Source organism: Artibeus jamaicensis, unplaced genomic scaffold (genome assembly GCF_021234435.1).
Source record: "Artibeus jamaicensis isolate MK-2021 breed Jamaican fruit bat unplaced genomic scaffold, CSHL_Jam_final contig_233, whole genome shotgun sequence".
NCBI classification, from domain to species: Eukaryota; Metazoa; Chordata; class Mammalia; order Chiroptera; family Phyllostomidae; genus Artibeus; species Artibeus jamaicensis.
The window spans coordinates 62,559,934-62,577,955 of NW_026521486.1; the positions used below are offsets into that span (position 1 = coordinate 62,559,934).

At 40.8% G+C, this 18,022-nt stretch overlaps 1 protein-coding gene across 7 annotated transcripts in view; it reads right to left on the reverse strand.

The window, feature by feature from the left end:
* The window catches only part of GRIP1 (glutamate receptor interacting protein 1), a 661,834-nt gene that overhangs the window by 263,285 nt on the left and 380,527 nt on the right, over nucleotides 1–18,022 (reverse strand). The window contains exon 1 of one of the 7 annotated variants that reach the window (XM_053661608.1): nucleotides 9,276–9,336. The exons of the other annotated variants lie outside the window; for them this stretch is intronic. Within the exon in view, the coding sequence (XP_053517583.1) occupies nucleotides 9,276–9,330 (55 nt within the window). The 5' untranslated portion in view covers nucleotides 9,331–9,336. Of the gene's footprint in view, nucleotides 1–9,275; nucleotides 9,337–18,022 lie in introns of those variants that run through there. 7 annotated transcript variants of the gene reach the window in all.

Consider the following 18,022-nt stretch of genomic DNA (forward strand, 5'->3'; position numbering starts at 1 on the left):
TTGTGAAAGATTAACAACTGACTTTCAGAGGCTTAGGGGGAAGCCCTGATTTACAGCATTTGCCAATTCCCATGGTGTAAATACTCACACCATAGCCCATTTCAAGCTATAACATGATGTCACTGAATGTAGAATTGCTGAGAGAGGTGCAGTAGCACACCATTATACAGTGTTTATATAATACTGATACACCAGACCTCAGCAGTATAGATAATCAAGTGGAGTAAAGTAATAATGGATAATTAGGAAATAAGGAACTTTGAGTATTACCTTTGTTTTAACAGTTTATTTAATTGTAAATTTACAATTTACAATTGTAAATTTAATTATAAATTTATAATTGTTAATTATAGTGTTTAATAATATATGTGTTTAACAACTGGCTCACAAAACTCTTAAAAATTTAACTCTTGGCTCTTTTAAGCCAGTACAAGTTGGCTCCAGCATGCAACTACCCCTAATTGGGAGCTGGGGTGGCAGATTTCCTATAGGATACAAAGGCGGTTGGAATCTGGTACCTTAAGTCAGTCTATTCCAGGTCGAATTGGGATGGGAAAGGTAACAAAAGAAGGAAGCCGGGAGTGAGGAGAAGAGCTGATGGTGCCCAGAGAAACTGTGAGTTCTGCTCAGCTCAAGCAGCACAACTCTATAATCCTGCTTTTTAACTATGCTCTCTTTAATTATTTTTTAAATCCTCACTCAAGGACATTTTTTCCTTACTTTTTAGAGAAAGAGAAAGGGAGCAAGAAAAACATTGATGTGAGAGAGAAGCATCTATTGGCTGCCTCCCATAGGGCCTGAACTGGGGACTGAACCACCACCTAGGTAGGTGCCCCAACTGGGAATTGAACCTACAACCTTTTGGTTATCAGATGATGCTCCAACTAGCTAAGCTACACCAGCCAGGATTGACCATGCTTTCTTTAAACAAGCACCTTCTGCTTAGGCAGGAGGGGATGGGAAGAGCCCTTAGCTCCTGGAATACTAAGGACAAGAAATAAAATCACATGAAAATAACACATTCCATCCCTGTCTCGATATTCCTTCTAGTTTATACTGATGTGGACGGCCAAGAGGACCAGGGTGGAGAGAAGTAGATCAGTGGTCCACTAAACAAAACGACCCAACAGAAATTCTATATTAGCAGTGTGTTCATAACACAGAGTTGGGGGACTGAGGTTAGCTGGGGCAGTTCTGGCGTTCATGCAATGCGAGTGGCTCACGAGTCCCAAGTGGTTCAGTAAGTTGACATTTTTAAACTCTATCTTACAAACTCATCAAAATGTGGAAACTCAAATGTGTTATAACCTGTTTCTGGCTTTGCTTGATTGCAATTAACAGAGAACCTGGCCTTAATTAGTTTAGTTGTTGGGGGAAATGACTAGCTACTCTAACTGAAGAAGTCTAGGGGTAGAGCCCAGAACCCCACTTAAGGCAGTTCTTGTCCAGAGGCTCAAGTGGTGGTACCAGAACCTGGTGTCTCTTTCTTCTGGTTCCATTTTCATTTTCAGATGGGATCTGCCTTCAAAGTCACAAGAAGGCTCATCCACTCAATTTCTCCCTCCCAGCAGTTGAATAAAATTCCTGGGCTTGTCTCTGGTTGAAACAAGTGCTAAGGTCCAGTGTGGCATCTCTATGAAACTCCCAAATACATCTATCTACACAGTAGAATCACCTGGGGAATTTTTCAAATTTCCAAAGTATAGTCAAGAGCTCTGGGATTGACACAGGTTATCATTATTTTCTTCAACTCCCAAGATGATTCCAATACGGAGACAATTCAGAGGCCCCTGGATTAGGAAGGAGCTCATAAGAATGAGTTTTAGAATCTCCTTCTAGTTTACTAATGAAGTCAAGTTGAGTTAATTTCCATAATGTCTACCTCAAAGTCTTTCTCCCTAAGCTTCCCTGCCTGTGTGACAGGAGCCTCCCTCTTGCTGGTCCAGGTTGCATCCCTCTATAGCCTCCCTCCAGTGTGTCCTCACCCCTGTCACCCTGCCCTGCATCGCTCTAGGAATCATCCCCTCCTCTGGCATGCACCTTCCAGTCACTTCTCTGCTGGCTCCTTCCTCAAGGCCTAAAAAATAATGCTCGGATCTCTCTTTTCCCATAATACCCTTCCCTATTTCCTGTGGCCCACTCTCCACCCAACCAGAGCCTACGAGCCAGCTGTAGCCTTGCCTTCGCTGTCCACCTTGGAAGAGTGGGCTGCACTCACGGCCTCTGGGCATGTCTAAAACCCTTCTAATCTGGTTGTGGACATCGCTACCCTGCTAGAACTGTTCTCTCAAAGGTCAGCAAGGATCCGCTTACAAAACCAAGTGGCTGTTTCTTTCTCACTCTGTTTCTTACCGAAGGCTGTTCTCTCCCCCATGGTTGAAATACCATCTTTGCTTTGCTTTCTGGATATTGGGGACTCCAAAGCTGCTTCCCTCATGACATTTCTTTCTGTCACCTTTGTTAGTTTAGGAAAGCCTTTGAGAACGTGTATGGGATATGCATCCTAAACACAGCTCAGGAAATATGCATCAGGACGCTACCATTTAAAACCCCAAAGCATTATTTAAGATATTCAAAACTTACACTTTATCAGAGCAAAAATTTGGAAACAAGCCAGGTGGATATTGGTGACTATGGTAACCCACACAATGGGATACTAGAGAGATGGTAACATTTCCTGTGACCAATGTATTGTGCTGACATGCGCAAATGGGTATAATTTTAAGGAGAAGATGTAGAGCAACATATGTATTGTGTATGTAGTCTAACTTCAACTCTAATTAGACAGCACGTGTAATAAGTTGTAAATCAACTTGCTCCCCTCCTCCTCCACACGATGCTTGCCATTAGGATCCTGGCAATATATCTTTAGTGACATTAGGTTTTAACTTTTCTCCTGATTGATCTTTGTTTTAAAATTGCACAGAAACTTTCTTAGTACAAATTTTAATTATCGTGCTTTGTCATATACTCATCTATTTAAATAATGTAATATGAATTAGTAATAAGGAGCTTTACCCCATTTTCTAATAGCCTAAGAAGTTTTGTCTGAATTTAGGCGGTTACCAATGACTAAGAAATATGAAACCATTTTGATTTTATTGCTTTTGCAAAGGCAGGGTCAGAGTTCCTCTCCACATTTGAAAGCTGAAGTAACATCCTTCAAGAAGGTAAATGTAATGAACATCTGAGGCAGTTTTTGGATATATGTGGCATTGAAACTTGAATAATGCAATTAGAAAATAAGTTTTGCTCCAAATATTTTCTTCTGTAGGTTTAATAAGGCAAAGATTATTAATTTTTACTTTTAAATATAATTCTCAGGTATACGAGCAAAATAATGCCAAGAGACTACATAAAAAAGAGAAAATGAGAATGAAGGACCTGTACATTGGCTGTTCCCTTAGACTCCTAGAAATTACCAGGATGCCATATTTCACTGTCTCTTACATAGTGAGAAAACTACCAAAAATATATTTCTGCCAGAATAAAGTGACTTTACTAAAATAAAAAAATTCAAATCAAACTCAGTAGAAAATTAAAATTAAACTATCTTCTTATAGCTAACATGAGCATAAAACCATGTGTCTTCACAAATGATTTTTAAATTATAAATGAGGAACCTGAGATTCAGTGAGGAGGTGCAGTTCTTTTTTTTCTGCCACACAGGTAAAAGCAGAAGAGCTGAGACAGGATCAGACATCTCATTTCCAAGTCAGTTCTACTCCCCCCCCCCAAAATCATACAGAATGCCAAGGGATTAGTAGTGATTACATTGGTTGACTTCTCTAATATTCTAGGCGGGCAGGTCTATGGTTCCCATCCCCCTCTCCTACTCTAGAAAAAGTGGTGGCAAAAAATGAAACATTGGGTATCATTTTTTTCAAAGTGTACAGGTTAATACATTAGAATGCCTGTCCTGGATTGGCCTCTCTTTCCCCAGTAATAAACCACCTTTTCTTTCTTGATCAGCCACCATCATATCAGAAGCATATGACTTCATGTTCATAGAAGGTTGGTTATATGAGGGATAGCCAAATATTCCATCAGAAAGATGGGTTATTCTTGGAAGGAGGTAAAGTATTTCTAACATGCAATTTCAACCCAGAAGACGGGGGAGAAATAACCCTGCAACTATATAAGTCTAGCCAATTTTACAAAAGAAAAGCTTCAGACCACTAGGAGTAATATGGTCCCAGCCACTATTCGGTGTGTTACCCGCCCCCCCCCCCCCCAGCCCGAGAGCCTGGACTAGGAGCACAGCAAGAAATCCATCTCAGTGACCATCAACACTTGTGGGAGAACACCAAGACCTGCCTGGGATCCAGTCACAAAATCCACCTATTCGAGCGGGTCTCTCTGTTTGTGACACAAATATGGCCTGTGCCCTAGCAACAGATCAAACTCCAACAAAAGAAGACAATATTATTCTGTGAAGCAACTTTTAAGTGCCTGGTATTTTTAAAAGCTTATAGGCTGGAATGATAAATAAACTAGCTTTGATGGGATGAAATTAAGAGGTAAAAAGGCAACAGAGAAAGAATATGTTTTCAGGTAAGATCTGAAAAGGGACGGAAAGTTAATGAGGTGGAGAGACAGTCAAGCTGTTCAGATGGCAGCATCTGACAGAGGAGGCCAGCAGGGTTAGCAGAAGAAATGAGGATGGGGAGACGGGAGGAATGAGGTCCAGCTTAGAGGAAGCATTCTCAACCCAGATGATAATCAATTCTGAATCATATCACGGAGCGGATGAGGAGCCATTAGAGCAGAATGCTGCAGGAGCTGTGCGACTAGACACAGACAGATGGTCACATGCAGAGGGACCTGAGCAGAAAGTCCAAGGTTACCAGAAGAGGAGCAATCATGTTCGGAATCATTGAGTTCAATGCCTGACACAAAATTTGTTGAATTAGAAGAATGTTGCAGGAGGGAAGGGATAGGAAATACCTTTCCTCTTCCATTAAGACAAAAAAATTCCAATGCAATCTTGAAGTTGATTGAGACTACACACAGAGAGTGAATTTCTGAATAGAAAAAATTTTAAACATGAGATGAGCATCAAAGTGTAAAGGGATTCAGAGGTCACTTGAACAATCCTTTGAAAGGTTATCAGACACATTGTGAGGTTTTTCCATGTTAGAGAGAATTAAGATTAAGATTGCTGGCTGCCTAAAATGGTCGACTTTCGGTTCTCTCGGGAGACAAATACTAATGTCTGACCTTCCCTTTCAAGCAAGCATGCTGATTCCATGATTGGGAAAAGTGTACAGAGCAAAGACTGTGAGGAAGGGCATGTGGATGTCATCAGAACAAAGCCCTTTAAACCTGCTCAGCGCCAGTGGACAAGCAATTTCCCTGAATGTCCAGGCAGCAGAAAAGAAGGAAGGATGTAAAGGTTGGGAGGAGAGATCCAGGAGAAAGAGAGGCAGAGAGAAAGAAGGAAGGCGGAAGAAAGCTGTTGGATTCCTGCCATCAGGGCTTGCTCAGATACCCCTTTGGGATGCAGGTCAACAGGGCTGCCAGCAGGAAGCTGATGGAAGTGGGCAGGGAGAGTTAATGCTATTCTAGGTCATATGTGTGTTTTGAAAGAGACAGGAAGAGAAGGCAAGTAGAAAATAAAATGATGACTAGGTCAATTATAATGAACAACTTTGAAATCCACACTAAGATGAAGACAGAAAGACAAAGTGAATGGAGATAAAACCCAAAAGGTTACTAGAGCGTGGTCCCTGTGGAATGTGAGTAAATATTTATTGGCCGGTGTTGACTTTGGCAGACAGAATAAAGCTTGTGGGAGGAAAATGCCACTGCCAGTGGGGCATGAAAGTTCTGACCTTTGAACTAAAAACAGCAGCACCTGAGGAAAAAGTAGAGTAACACCTGTAATTGCTGCAGAAAATGATTCTTTGCATATGAAGCCAACCGATCTCGAGGAGAAAGAGATGACACCATTTTGACAAGAGAAAGAGACCAAAGCCTATAAAAACCAAGGGAATATATTCACTTCTCGTAGAACACAGTCACTTCTCCTGAGGCCCTGGAGCCCCTCTCCCAGTTAAGCCTCTGTGAACGTAGGTGCCAAAGAGCCTGGCTTTACTTGCTCAAGAAAAATTCCTTTGTCAGATGTCGCTGGAGAGCTGAGAAAACGTTACTTTTGCATTTGGCACCAAGGCTAGGTAATCAGTAGACAGCCTCGTTCTGGGGGAAGGGGAGGAGGAGCAGAGGCCGAAGGCAGCGCCTCTTCCCTAGACGTCCACATCAGAAGTAAAAGAACACTTCTGACAGTCCGGGTCAGTCGGTGGCCCAAAGTTCCTGTCCTAATGGCAGGGACAGGCCTTTTGGGTAAAGGTGATTTTCTGGTTCTTGTTTGACCTTGGTAGGGCGCTGGGCAGGAAGACATATAGAAACAGTTGATGGAAAACTTAATAAGAAAAAAGACTCACTTCCCAACTCTGAGAAGTTCACCTAAAATATGTCCTGCCATATTACTAAGGGCGATATTTCCATGTGGGGTGATCAGAGGATTTGTCTATAAAATATAAATTTTACAGATCTTTTACAATTACTTCCCAAATAATAATTTATTTATTTATTAAAAATATACTGATTTTGAAATGCCGAATACCCCTGTAAAATGTCCCAGGCCGAGATTCTAGTACTCAATAGATATTTGTTAAATGGACAGTAGATGAATAAAGAAACCCCCAAAACAAGTAAAATACTAAGAATGTGTGTAGAAAACAGTTTCCCTTTAATTACACCCTTTTTCCTTAAGAGAATTAAAAGGATATTGTAACTACCATACTGCTTTTTCTGATAAGTGACATCAGCCACAAATAGCAAGGTAGTCTCAGAATCATGAAGCAAGTCTTTCCCCACTTCTAAGACCTTGGAAAGTTTCTAGCCACAAGGGGTCTCATAAAGCATTGACTAAGAGCTCACAGAAAATTCAAGTCCTATCACTTTCAACAATGCCAATCCAACACATGTCAATAGTTACTAAGCACCTACTATGTGCAGGGCACTGGGGCAAATGTCTGGAGGAGGTGTATTAGGTGCAGTTCTCATGAGTATAAAGAAGTACGTGTGCCTGGGGGTGAGGGTGTGGGTGAGGGTGCTGGAAGAGTGTGAGTAGGGAAGATGGGGCGGACATTTAACCTAAGTGCGTATCCACACTACCGGCTCTCCAAACCCCCCAAAGGGGGCATTTAAGATTGTGATTATTTCAGGTACATTTTTGGTTTCAGTATTACAGCCTAAGAAAAATAGCTCCATAGGTAGGGGTGAGGTGCAGGAAGTCATGAATCCATTTTAGAACAACAGGTAGCATCGGTGGGACTTGAACTTTGTTGGACAGGGGTTGGCAAGGTAAGGTGTTCTATTACTCAGGCACATTCCTGGCCAACATTTGACTATCCAGTCAAGCACTCAAAGGAGCCAAATTACAGCAAATTGATTCCATATAGAGATTTTATTTTAGTCATCAACTGGCAGTCTTCAGCCAAATACTAAATAGAAAAGAGCAGATACAAAGATTATGGGAAAAAATGAAATACCAACTACAAAGAAGGTATTGATACTTTCCTCATTGATCTATTATGTTTTTAACAACTATCTTAGTAACCATTTAAATCTTTCACTGCATGAGATCAATGCTTCCATAAGACTCAGAAAACTGGAAAAAGCTTTAAATTATTTTTAAGGACTAAAAATTGCTTGGGTTCATGCTTATTCTAATATGTAGGATTTATAAAAGAATTTCTGATATTCATGAATAGAAAATATAGATTGTTTCATGATTATAATGTAAGACAAGGATCGACTTCTCAACATCAAGATAAGTAAATGCTACAATCAGATAAGAACTTTTTTAGAACGAGAGAGCTTTAAAAGTCTTAGCCAAAACCATCCCATAAAGAATAGTCTTTTAATAGCAATTAAAAAAGAAATTATGCATTTGTACCACCTGCAGAGGATAAAGTCAAAACAATATTTACTACCCAATGCTGACAGCCTAAATTTAAAACAGATTATTCTTCGTACGTTCCCCCACAAAACACCTTCTAAAGGACTTGATCTGCTATCCAAGCAACTTGCGAATGCATTCAGTAAGTTGGGCTGTAGTATTTATTCTCCTTCCTGTTATTGACTCAAGATCTATTTCTCAGTATTTGCTTTGTGTTTTTCTTCTGCCAAATAAAATATTAATTGCATTTTTAGCTGCACTGCTGGTGATCAGAGAACTCTGATATGTCAAGCTAAACTGATAGAAACAGTGCCCATTAACATATTTATAGGTTCAGAGCTTCTAGCGCATAATTACACCCATTAATTACTTGACAGTGCTGTATATTACAGGCTAAAAAAAAGGGCATTTTCAGCTACACACTTTTACCCGGAATAGCTTTTTTTTAAATAATAAATTCTCTCTATAGAAAATTTTATCTAAAGGAAATAAGGCAAGAGGGCTCACATATCTATACGTACCTAAGGCAAGCTTTTTAAAGCAACCGTTCAGTAACTTTGGAGTAGAATGCACACAAAGTAAATGAAATGGCATAGAGAGAGTGATTTCCAAGAAAAAAATACCTCAAACATTAGACAGATTTAATGAATATTTTAGAGTTCTAAGACAGGCAGTCTCAAACAAGTAATTCTTGATGATAAGACACAGAACTATAATTTTTACTTTCAGATAAACTTCAAATATCACGGAGGACCAAAGCATTTCAAATTACCTATATTTCTGAATGTGGAATTCTAACACATAAAAAAAACCACAAAAAACTGAAGCTGTCCTGGGAGGAAGCCCACAAGATGTTGGACATTAGCAGGATAAACATTAATGCCGTGGGTCCCCAGCTGCACGGAATGCGTGCATCACGACAAGAACAGTGACATACTTGCCACCTCTTGACCGGTTAATCAGTGAGCAAAATGATGGTTTCCCGTAAGAACTTCAGCACTGGACCCAAACACATTTTCTTTTCAGCAGTGAAGTAAGTCATTAAGAAAAACAACCATCACCACAAAACAAAACAAAACAAAACATACAAGCCGGGTTCATGATTTCAGCATGAACACAACCAGGACGTGAGGATGGAAAGCAAAGCCGAGTCTACCTGTACATCTGTATCTGTACAGATTTCACTGAGTTCTTTGTTGCCTGATAGTATATTGAAAAGAGAGTCATATTTGAAAGTAAAAACCATCAAAGTGTGTTTCTAGGCTACCGCAACAGACTCGGTGAGGGAAGAAGAAGAAAAGCACAGTACCTTTAGTAAGTCGCCTCAGAATTTGACAACGGCATTTAAAAGAGACAGCTATCATGCTTGCTCACTGCCTTCTGTGGCAAAGTGTACTCAGGGCTCTGCTCTGGTGGCTGCAGCAGCGGCATATGAATTCCTTGTGCACATACCAGGAGAAAGGTAGTCCCAGTGGGGAGTGACAAAGCTTAATTCCTCTTGGCTGATGCAGAGGTCTGCCACATGTCATCTGGCAGAGCTGTGTCATTCACTACTACTACCACCCCTGCCCGCCACAGCCTCCTCCCCCTGCACAATCACAATGGCTTAGAAAGTAAGGCTGTCTCGATAGCAACAAAGCACCAAATTGGAGAAAGCAGGGACAACGCTGGGAAAGGAGCCATTCCATAAATCCAAGACTAAGCACTGAGGGACGCATTCAGGTTTAGGCAAAGGGCTATGTTTTCCAGCCACCCCCACCCCCTTCTGCTCAGCATCAAGTCGGTCTGTGTGCTTTATGAGTCTCATTTAACTGGAAATGCAAGTGAAATGCTTGCCCTCTTACTTTATGAAGAAATGTGTGTATCACATACTGTGTTCTTTTAATAACCAAAAAGGAAGGCAAAGGAAGAAGGCAGTTTATTTTTGGGATTCAGTAGAGAATACTATGTTTACCTATATGAAGGGAGAAGCCTTATGATGGTGTCAGAGAGGCAGATGCCTGTGGCACTTTACAAATCTAGGAGGGTCAAGGCAGCCTCTGTTTGGAGATGAAAGGGAAAGGGCTCAGGCAAGGCAGCTCGCGGAGCAGAAGGAGTCCTGGCCCTTTAATCACCCTTTCCAAAAAAGGACTTAGCTGGGAAGCAACGTGGTCAAGACTGTTTCTGAAGATGCTGGGAATAACAGTGAACAAGACCAAGTATTTCTATTTTTAATATAACTCATTATTCGATTTCCCAAACAACCCTCCCCCAAACCATTCTTCTCATTATGCAAATAGAAGTCTTGCAACACAGCAAATGTTTGTGAGTACCTGCTCCAGTGTAGAGCAAATTAACAAACCCTTCACAATCCATTCACAAACTGACAAGAAGGTGGAGCGCAGCTCTTGATCTGCCAGTACCTGCCTACTCACACAATCCAGTCAATACTAACTAACACTGGGTATGGAATTTTAATCAAACCCTGAGAGTCTCTCACAGGAATTTACACAAACATTCAGAAAACCAAACAAAAAAATACAATGGGTCGGGAACCTCAAAAATAATCAATTAGTCAAAAAAGAAAAGCCATACCACTGTCTAAACTACTTGATTAATATTTCTAGGACTATATGAATTATTCACACAGTCTTACCCTCTACCTTGAGGCTGTACAAAAACCTTTCAAGCTGGCTTCTAAAATAATTTCCGATGTTCCAAATTTAGTGATAGATCTTTCTCCTTCTCATTCATAAATTCCACAATAAGTCAAACTATTTCAATCCACTGGTATTGAAATGCATATGCATTCTATTTTGGGTGTAATAGAAAAGTAATTTCGGTGTGAAAAATAGCCAAGTATCATGAGCATCCACTTTAAAGGTTTTTGAAAGGAATAGAATTCCCTTACCAAGGATGGTCTCGCGAAAGCAGTCAGCCATCACTAATCAATAGAAAAGTAAATTAAATGAATTGTATTGCAGAATCAAATTTTTATAATTGTTCCAATTAGCCTTAATCTGTTTTAAATTTCAATCCATCCCATTTTCGTTCCTATTAGGTCATCCCTGTAATATTTTAGTCCCCTTGATATTTTATGCTTTAAAAGAAAATGCACCTTACTGTTAGAGAAGTGGTTTATTAGATAAAGTAAAATAAATATTTATAGTTAGCTCTTTAAAGGATCTTTTCCGCAATTTAACATCTTTCTTCAAATCCAGGCACTCAGAACATGCAGCTGTCAAATAGCATTAGTAAAATCGTACCCGTGAAACATCACCACTCCAGCCCATTATATTAATGTCTATTCAAATAAAACTCAAAATCATGCAGAAATCTTTTGCCCCTATGCTATTATGCCTACTCAGATCTAATTTGCTTCTTCCTTAAGGCTAAAATGATAAAATATTTCCCATTTGACTAGAACACTCAATTTTTTAAGGATCGTCACCTGGTCCTAAGAAAGATTTCAGAGCTACTGAAAATGTCCTGTATTTCTGGCAGGAGAAAAAAAAAACCAACTCATCCCAGAGCCCTTTGAAAGGTTCCTGGGGGCTCGAATTAAGGGATTTTTTTTTTCTCTTTGGATACTGTGGCTGCCAATCCATACATATCCTGTTAGCCAGTTCAGGCTCAGCTCCCGGAATCTTCTAGAAATGGAGCTGTCCCAAAGTAGCCCTTTTCCAGGAAGTGGGGGCATCTGCCATGTGTTCCCACTGTCCCTCATTTTTGGCCTCAGAGACTTCCCTGGGAGTGATTCCCAGCTCAGTTCTCACCCTCAGCCCTTCCTCCTGCCTTCACCTAATTCGACCCTAGCCTCAGATGCTGGCAAAATGCTTTCTAGAAGAGCAAGGCTTTCTATCTCAAAACTTACTAACCTGTATGTAGGATAAAGGTCCCAACTGGCCAAGGTAACTGGTAGAACTGGACCAGAGTCCCTTAACATAAGCCACCACTGGGCAGAGGGATCTTCATTTCTCAGCCACCAGATTGCTATAAGGAAGTGTCCTGGGCCCCTAAAATCAACCGTGTTAAGTATGGTGGCTCAGCCGCGTGGGCAACTCAAACCTCACAACACGCTGTTTGAGAGTCACCAAGTGGAGACTACGGAAACATAAAGCAGTCAAGATGCTACAAAATATATATCTGATTAAAATATATAACTGATCTGGAGAAAAGCTAGTTCACTGGGTTTATTTTCTTTCATTTTTTTAAAAACTCAATACATGAATACATGAACTTGCTGGATTCAGGGCTGATTATTCTCTTAAAATGATATTTCACATTTTAGGACTTCTTTAAATAATAGTTTTCTGAAGGTATAACACAAATATATTATGTTTCTATAGAATTTAATGAATTACAAAGCACTTTCACACATAATGTATCATTGGGGACACTCTGTTATAGGTTTTTGTTCAGATAAGGACTCTGGTTCTAGAGAAAGCATCTTCCATCCAAGTCACTCAGCTACTGAAAGGTAAAGAACAGGAAAGAATCCAAGGCTTCTCACCCTGAATAAATAGTCTTTCTACTCTTTGCTTTTTTCACTCTGTCCCTTTCCCATCCAGATTACATACACACACAAAAAAATTCGACTAACCATGAACTTTTAAAAGTGCAGGTACATGCCCTTCTGAAGCACAGCTAATGTGCTCAGAACCACGGAAACCATAAAGAACCAGGAACAGGAGGCATTTAAGACAGGCACCGCCAGGTACCGGACTTTTACGTACCAAGTTTTTACCACAGCGGTCCATTCTGAACGGACAGCTTATCCATCCTGACCAGCCGGTGTCTCCGTCATGCTTGTTTTAAATACTTCCAGTATCACTGTCAGTGACACTATGATAGTAACTTCATCACAGGATGGAGGCTGGGAACGTAGATAAAAAATCTCTTCCGAATGGCTCAATGATTCCAATATACTTGCAAAACGATTCCACAGCACCACTAGTGGGTGGGAACGACCCTCTTCCAAACACACAGAAATGAGCCTATTTTGCTACTTTTTCTCATGTCTTAATTCTCCTCCACACCCCCCAAATAAACACTGCTGTTTGCAGACTCTGCTGGTTCTTCACTGGAAAGAATGATCATAACCACAAGTTTCCTGCCATAGACCTACACCTGGGGAATTTCTTTTAAAAAAGTAATTTAAAAACTACTTCTGCATTAAATACTCCACTATTTTATACCATCAGAACCCATCTGATTAAAGTACTAAAACAATGTGTACCTTCATGCTCATCTCAACTGGTTTTGTAAATCTGTTACAATATACACTTGACATGCCCCATTGTTTGATTTTTAAAAATTTAAATATTACCTTTCTTTTTCTTTGAAAACAGTTGATTCTAAATGCTTAACACGTTTAGGTCATTATTTAAACAGCACAAGACATCCTGAATAGTATTAAATGTACCAATCTTCCCCTCAGAGTTAATAACTGCTAGGCATATCCCAAGCAAGTTTTGGGTGTATTTTAGAACACAACATTCATGGAGATCTTAAAATGTGACCAGCACTCCTTTTCGACCTTTTATGGACAATTTCATTGACTTATCTATCCTTAGATTCAAATAATCGGACAATTAGGTGTCCGTTTGAAAGATGCTGAAAACAACTATGAGCTCAAACATGTTAAATGCTTGTGGCCCCTGGCTGCCACTTAATTCATGGAGTGTGTCACCATCAGGATCGGGCTCCAAACAGAACCCGTCACCGCCAAGTTGCAGCGGAGGGCCCCTGGGAGAAGCAGGAAGTGCAAGACCTAATTTCCTAACAGAAGTTCTCAGGGTGTGGAGATTTGGTGTAATTGTCCAAGACAGGATTTATTAGGCATTTTCTACAAAGATTTTATGTGAAAACATTTTTGTAGATATAATGATGCCCTTTAGGGAGTGTCATTAGGACATATGCTTACAAATCTGGGGTGATTAAAAGCACTTTAGTGGCACTGGGTTCTGGGGGGCAGGGCCTGGAAAGGGTGGGGGTGATGCACACTCCATGCACACTGGCTTGGTTTACCCGGTAGAGGCCTCATGCCCTTCACGGAGCCCAGGGAAGAAGGTTGTCTCCACTTCACACCAGAAAGCCAGGAAAACTCCTACGAAGGTAAGGACCTTAGGAATTTCTCAGCTAAGAGCATCTGCTGGGAAATGTTAAGGAATGGGACACATAGCAAATGACAAATGCAGTACGAGAAGAGGCCTTCCAGAAAACATCCCCCTAAATTAAGCCTGGGTTAAATCCAACTATTTAATGAGGCATACTGTACAGAATAGAGAGTGTCATGGCCAAAAGCCCAGGCTTCAGATTCAAGTTGATTGACTATGAATCCTGTTTTTACCACTAAAAGGCTGTGTGCCCTTGAGCAGGTTTGTTAACATCTCTGTTCATCATTTGCAAAATGGTGGAAATCATTTCCAGGCTTGTTTTAATGATTAAACTGAGTTATTTTGTGTAAAATGCCTAAAACAGCAAATTTGCAGTCACTACGTATTTTGTAGGGAGCAAAATCGTATAATCTGGCACTAGGAAACAGCGCCCCCTCTCAAGGAGACGGTTGGGATTAACAACTAGAATGATCCTGTTTCCATAAAGTCTCTCCTCACCGCAACGGCAGGAGGTGATGGCTCCCCCTCAACTCCTACACGTGTTCCTGCTCCCGTGCCTCTCCTTCCTCCTGCTCCTAAATGACTGGATGCCCCCAATTCCTGCCACAGCGTCCTGGCCTCCTCTGACAGCATGTTGTCTACTCACGGGACTCTAGCAATCACCTCCTTGCTAAGACTCTCGAACCTCAATCTCCAATCCAATTTTGCTCTCATTCTAAACCACCTTCTCTGATCCTTGATTCCCATATTTTGGGGCACCCTTCATGACCATCTCAAATTAGCCTTGAACCAAATCTCTTCCAGCTCCTCCTTTTATCCCCAACAGGAGGCCTGTTGCTCCTCTGTGAACTCGCTGACATCCTTACCCTCTTCCTCATCAGTTCCTTCCTTTCAAGACCCCTGTAATGCAAGTTAAATGCAATTTAAAACCACAATGAGATACCATCTCATGCCTGACAGAATGGCTATCAACAATAAATCAACAAACAACAAGTGCTGGTGAGGATGTGGAGAAAGGGAAAACCTTTGGAACTGTTGGTGGGAATGCAGACTGGGGCAGCCACTGTGGAAAGCAGTACAGAGATGCCTTCACACTGCTTAAAAAATTAAAAAATGGGCCTTGGCTGGTGTGGCTCAGTGGACTGAGTTCCAGCTTGTGAACCAAAGGGTGGCAAATCTGATTCCCAGTCAGGGCACATGCCTTGGTTGCGGGCCAGGTCCCCAGGGGAGGGAGCACAAGATACGTTGATGTTTCTCTTTTCTCCCTCTCTTCTCTTCTCTCTAAAAATAAATAAATGAAATCTTTAAAAAAATTGTTTTAAATGAATCTGCCTTTTGACCCAGCGATTCCACTTCTGGAAATACATTCAAAGGAACCCAAAACACTAATTTGAAAGAACAGAAGCACCCCTATGGTCATTGCAGCGTTATTTACAGTTGCCAAGATTGGAATCAGCCCGTGTCCATCAATAGATGAGTGGATAAAACAACTATAGGACATTTACATGATGGAATTCTACTTGGCCATAAAAATGAAAATTTTACCCTTTGTGACAGCATGGATGGACCCAGAGAACATTATGCTAAGTGAGATAAGCCAGTCAGAGAAAGACAAGTACCATGTGATTTCACTCATATGTGGAATCTAACGAACAAACCAAACTGACAAGGAGAGCCGATGACAGCTCTGGGGGTGGAGGTTGAGGGGTGGAGGGGTCAAGTGAAAAGAAAAAAAGGACTCATGGACATGAACAACAGGGTGGTGAGTGCAGGGGGAGAGGGCCACCAGGGGATAAATGGTATGGGAAAATATAATAACAATAATTAAGAATAAGTACATGATAATTTTTTTAAAAAAACCTCTCGACACTCCCATTCTGACCATCACTGTCCTAGTCTGAACCTGCATGGTCACTGCACACAGGACTTTTTTCTAACAAACATTTCTTAGTTTGTTCTAGGCACTGAGGCCCCTGCTGGGTACACCAGCTAACTCATTCCAGATTCAGTGGCCAATACTTTAAAAGAACCATTTATCAATATCTGAGTAGTTTCATGAGGGCAGCATTACACTTTAATTTTTAGTGTAAGTCAAAGTTTGTTCTTTTTTAGGGCTAACTGAAAAGAGACAATACTTTTATGTAAATAATACGATGCATTACTAGTATAACATGCAGCCCCCATTATGTCAAATACTTGTGACCAACAATTTGCAGACAAGTACATTATTTGAGGAATTAAGAAAAGTGGACAATCCAATAGGAGAGGTTCTACAGTTCCTAACATAAAAAGACTACCCGTAGAAGCACAGACTAAAGCTGACTTAAAGGGGTGTTAATTTTCCACAACCCGGGTTGCGTCCCGGGGCCTATGAGCCACTGAGAAGGCAAGAAATGCACCTCGTTCAACAGCCCAGCCATAGGCAGCGTGGCGTGCACACAGAAACCAGGTTCGACTCGGGGAAGCAACGAGACTTCTAAAAGACAGTTGTATGAAGTGGCTACTTCCAGTGTCCCGTCCATTCCCATCCCATTGCCTTTTTCTGCTTTATTTTTTCCTAGATCTCTTAGCACACTATTTTAGTTGTTTATTTTCTGCTCCCCCCATCTCCTGGAACATTTTTTTTAAGTGAGGACAAAATGGACAAGATTTTTTGTCTTTTTTTTTTTTTTTTTACTGCCTAGAACTACATCTAGCACATGTGCATATTTTTTTGTTGAATAAATGACTTTTTGGGTGTTTCCTTCCAGTGGACTACCTTTATAAGCAATACTGTTTCTAAAGCTCTTTTACAAAAATGAACTTAGCAAATTACTGTTTTAAAAAAAGAAGCTCTGCCACTTTAAGAGCAAATTCCTCCAAATAACATGTTTCTCCGCCTGTTTGTGGAGAGGGGAGAGGGAGAGAGAGATGTGACATGTGCCCTCCTTCCCAGAGCACACCTCAGATTTATTCCTGGTGCTTCTGACAAGATGATTCATAAGGACCCTGTTGTTCTCCAAATAATATGAAGAAACACACAGCCAAGCTAGTTTTTCATTTTTCATGGAAGTCAAAGGCAGCAAGGGCGACAAAGGAAAACACCAAGTAAAAGATGCAGAAATTAAAAGGAATTCTCTCTTTGACTTGGCTCTGTGAATGGAGAACGTAGTAGATACATATTCATCCTGATAATCCCATACACTCATCCTGTTAGCTGCATTCTGATCTAACACACATAATTATAGCATAATCCTGACGAGGATATAATAAGGTACGTATCTCTGAAGTAACAGCTGGATCTGTCTGTTTTTAAAAGTTTCTGTATCCTGTAACCAACGGCTAAAAAATTGTGTAATTCCATCTTCAATAGGGCTTTACACTGCAACAATTAACCTCCAACCTGACCTTGTTACTGCTTCAGCTGCTATTTTGACAGCCTTCATTTTGTGGATGTAGGAGTTAAGCTTTTCGTAGTAAGAATGCATGCGTTAAAAACACGCAAACCACAACAACACAGCCTCCTCAACTCTGAGACACCTTACCTGCTCAAATAAAAGTGAACTGACAATATTTGAAGATGTTCTGAGGATAGGTAAAAATCTAAAGAATTTAAATAAAATGAGGGAGAAGTCTTGATATAATTATTATGCCTGATACAATGAAATGGACAAGCTCCCCTTCTTCAAGCAATGTGAAACACACACACAGTTGGGTGGCAAGTGCCCCCACCCACTATAATATTTCAATCAAATGTCCCTGAAATGATGGCGGAAAGTACAGAAAAAGGAAAACTACATGTGGGAAATAGGGTGGTGGAGTTGAAAGATGTCCTAAGGAGATAGAAGCCTCGGGTGAAAGCTCAGAGGCAGTTACTTCCAGGCTGGCTGTTTGACTTTGGGTAACAGTTCCCGAGGACCTCCTTGACGCCTGACCCACAACGGGCTGGAAGAGCAAGGTGAAAAAGATTCAGTCTCTC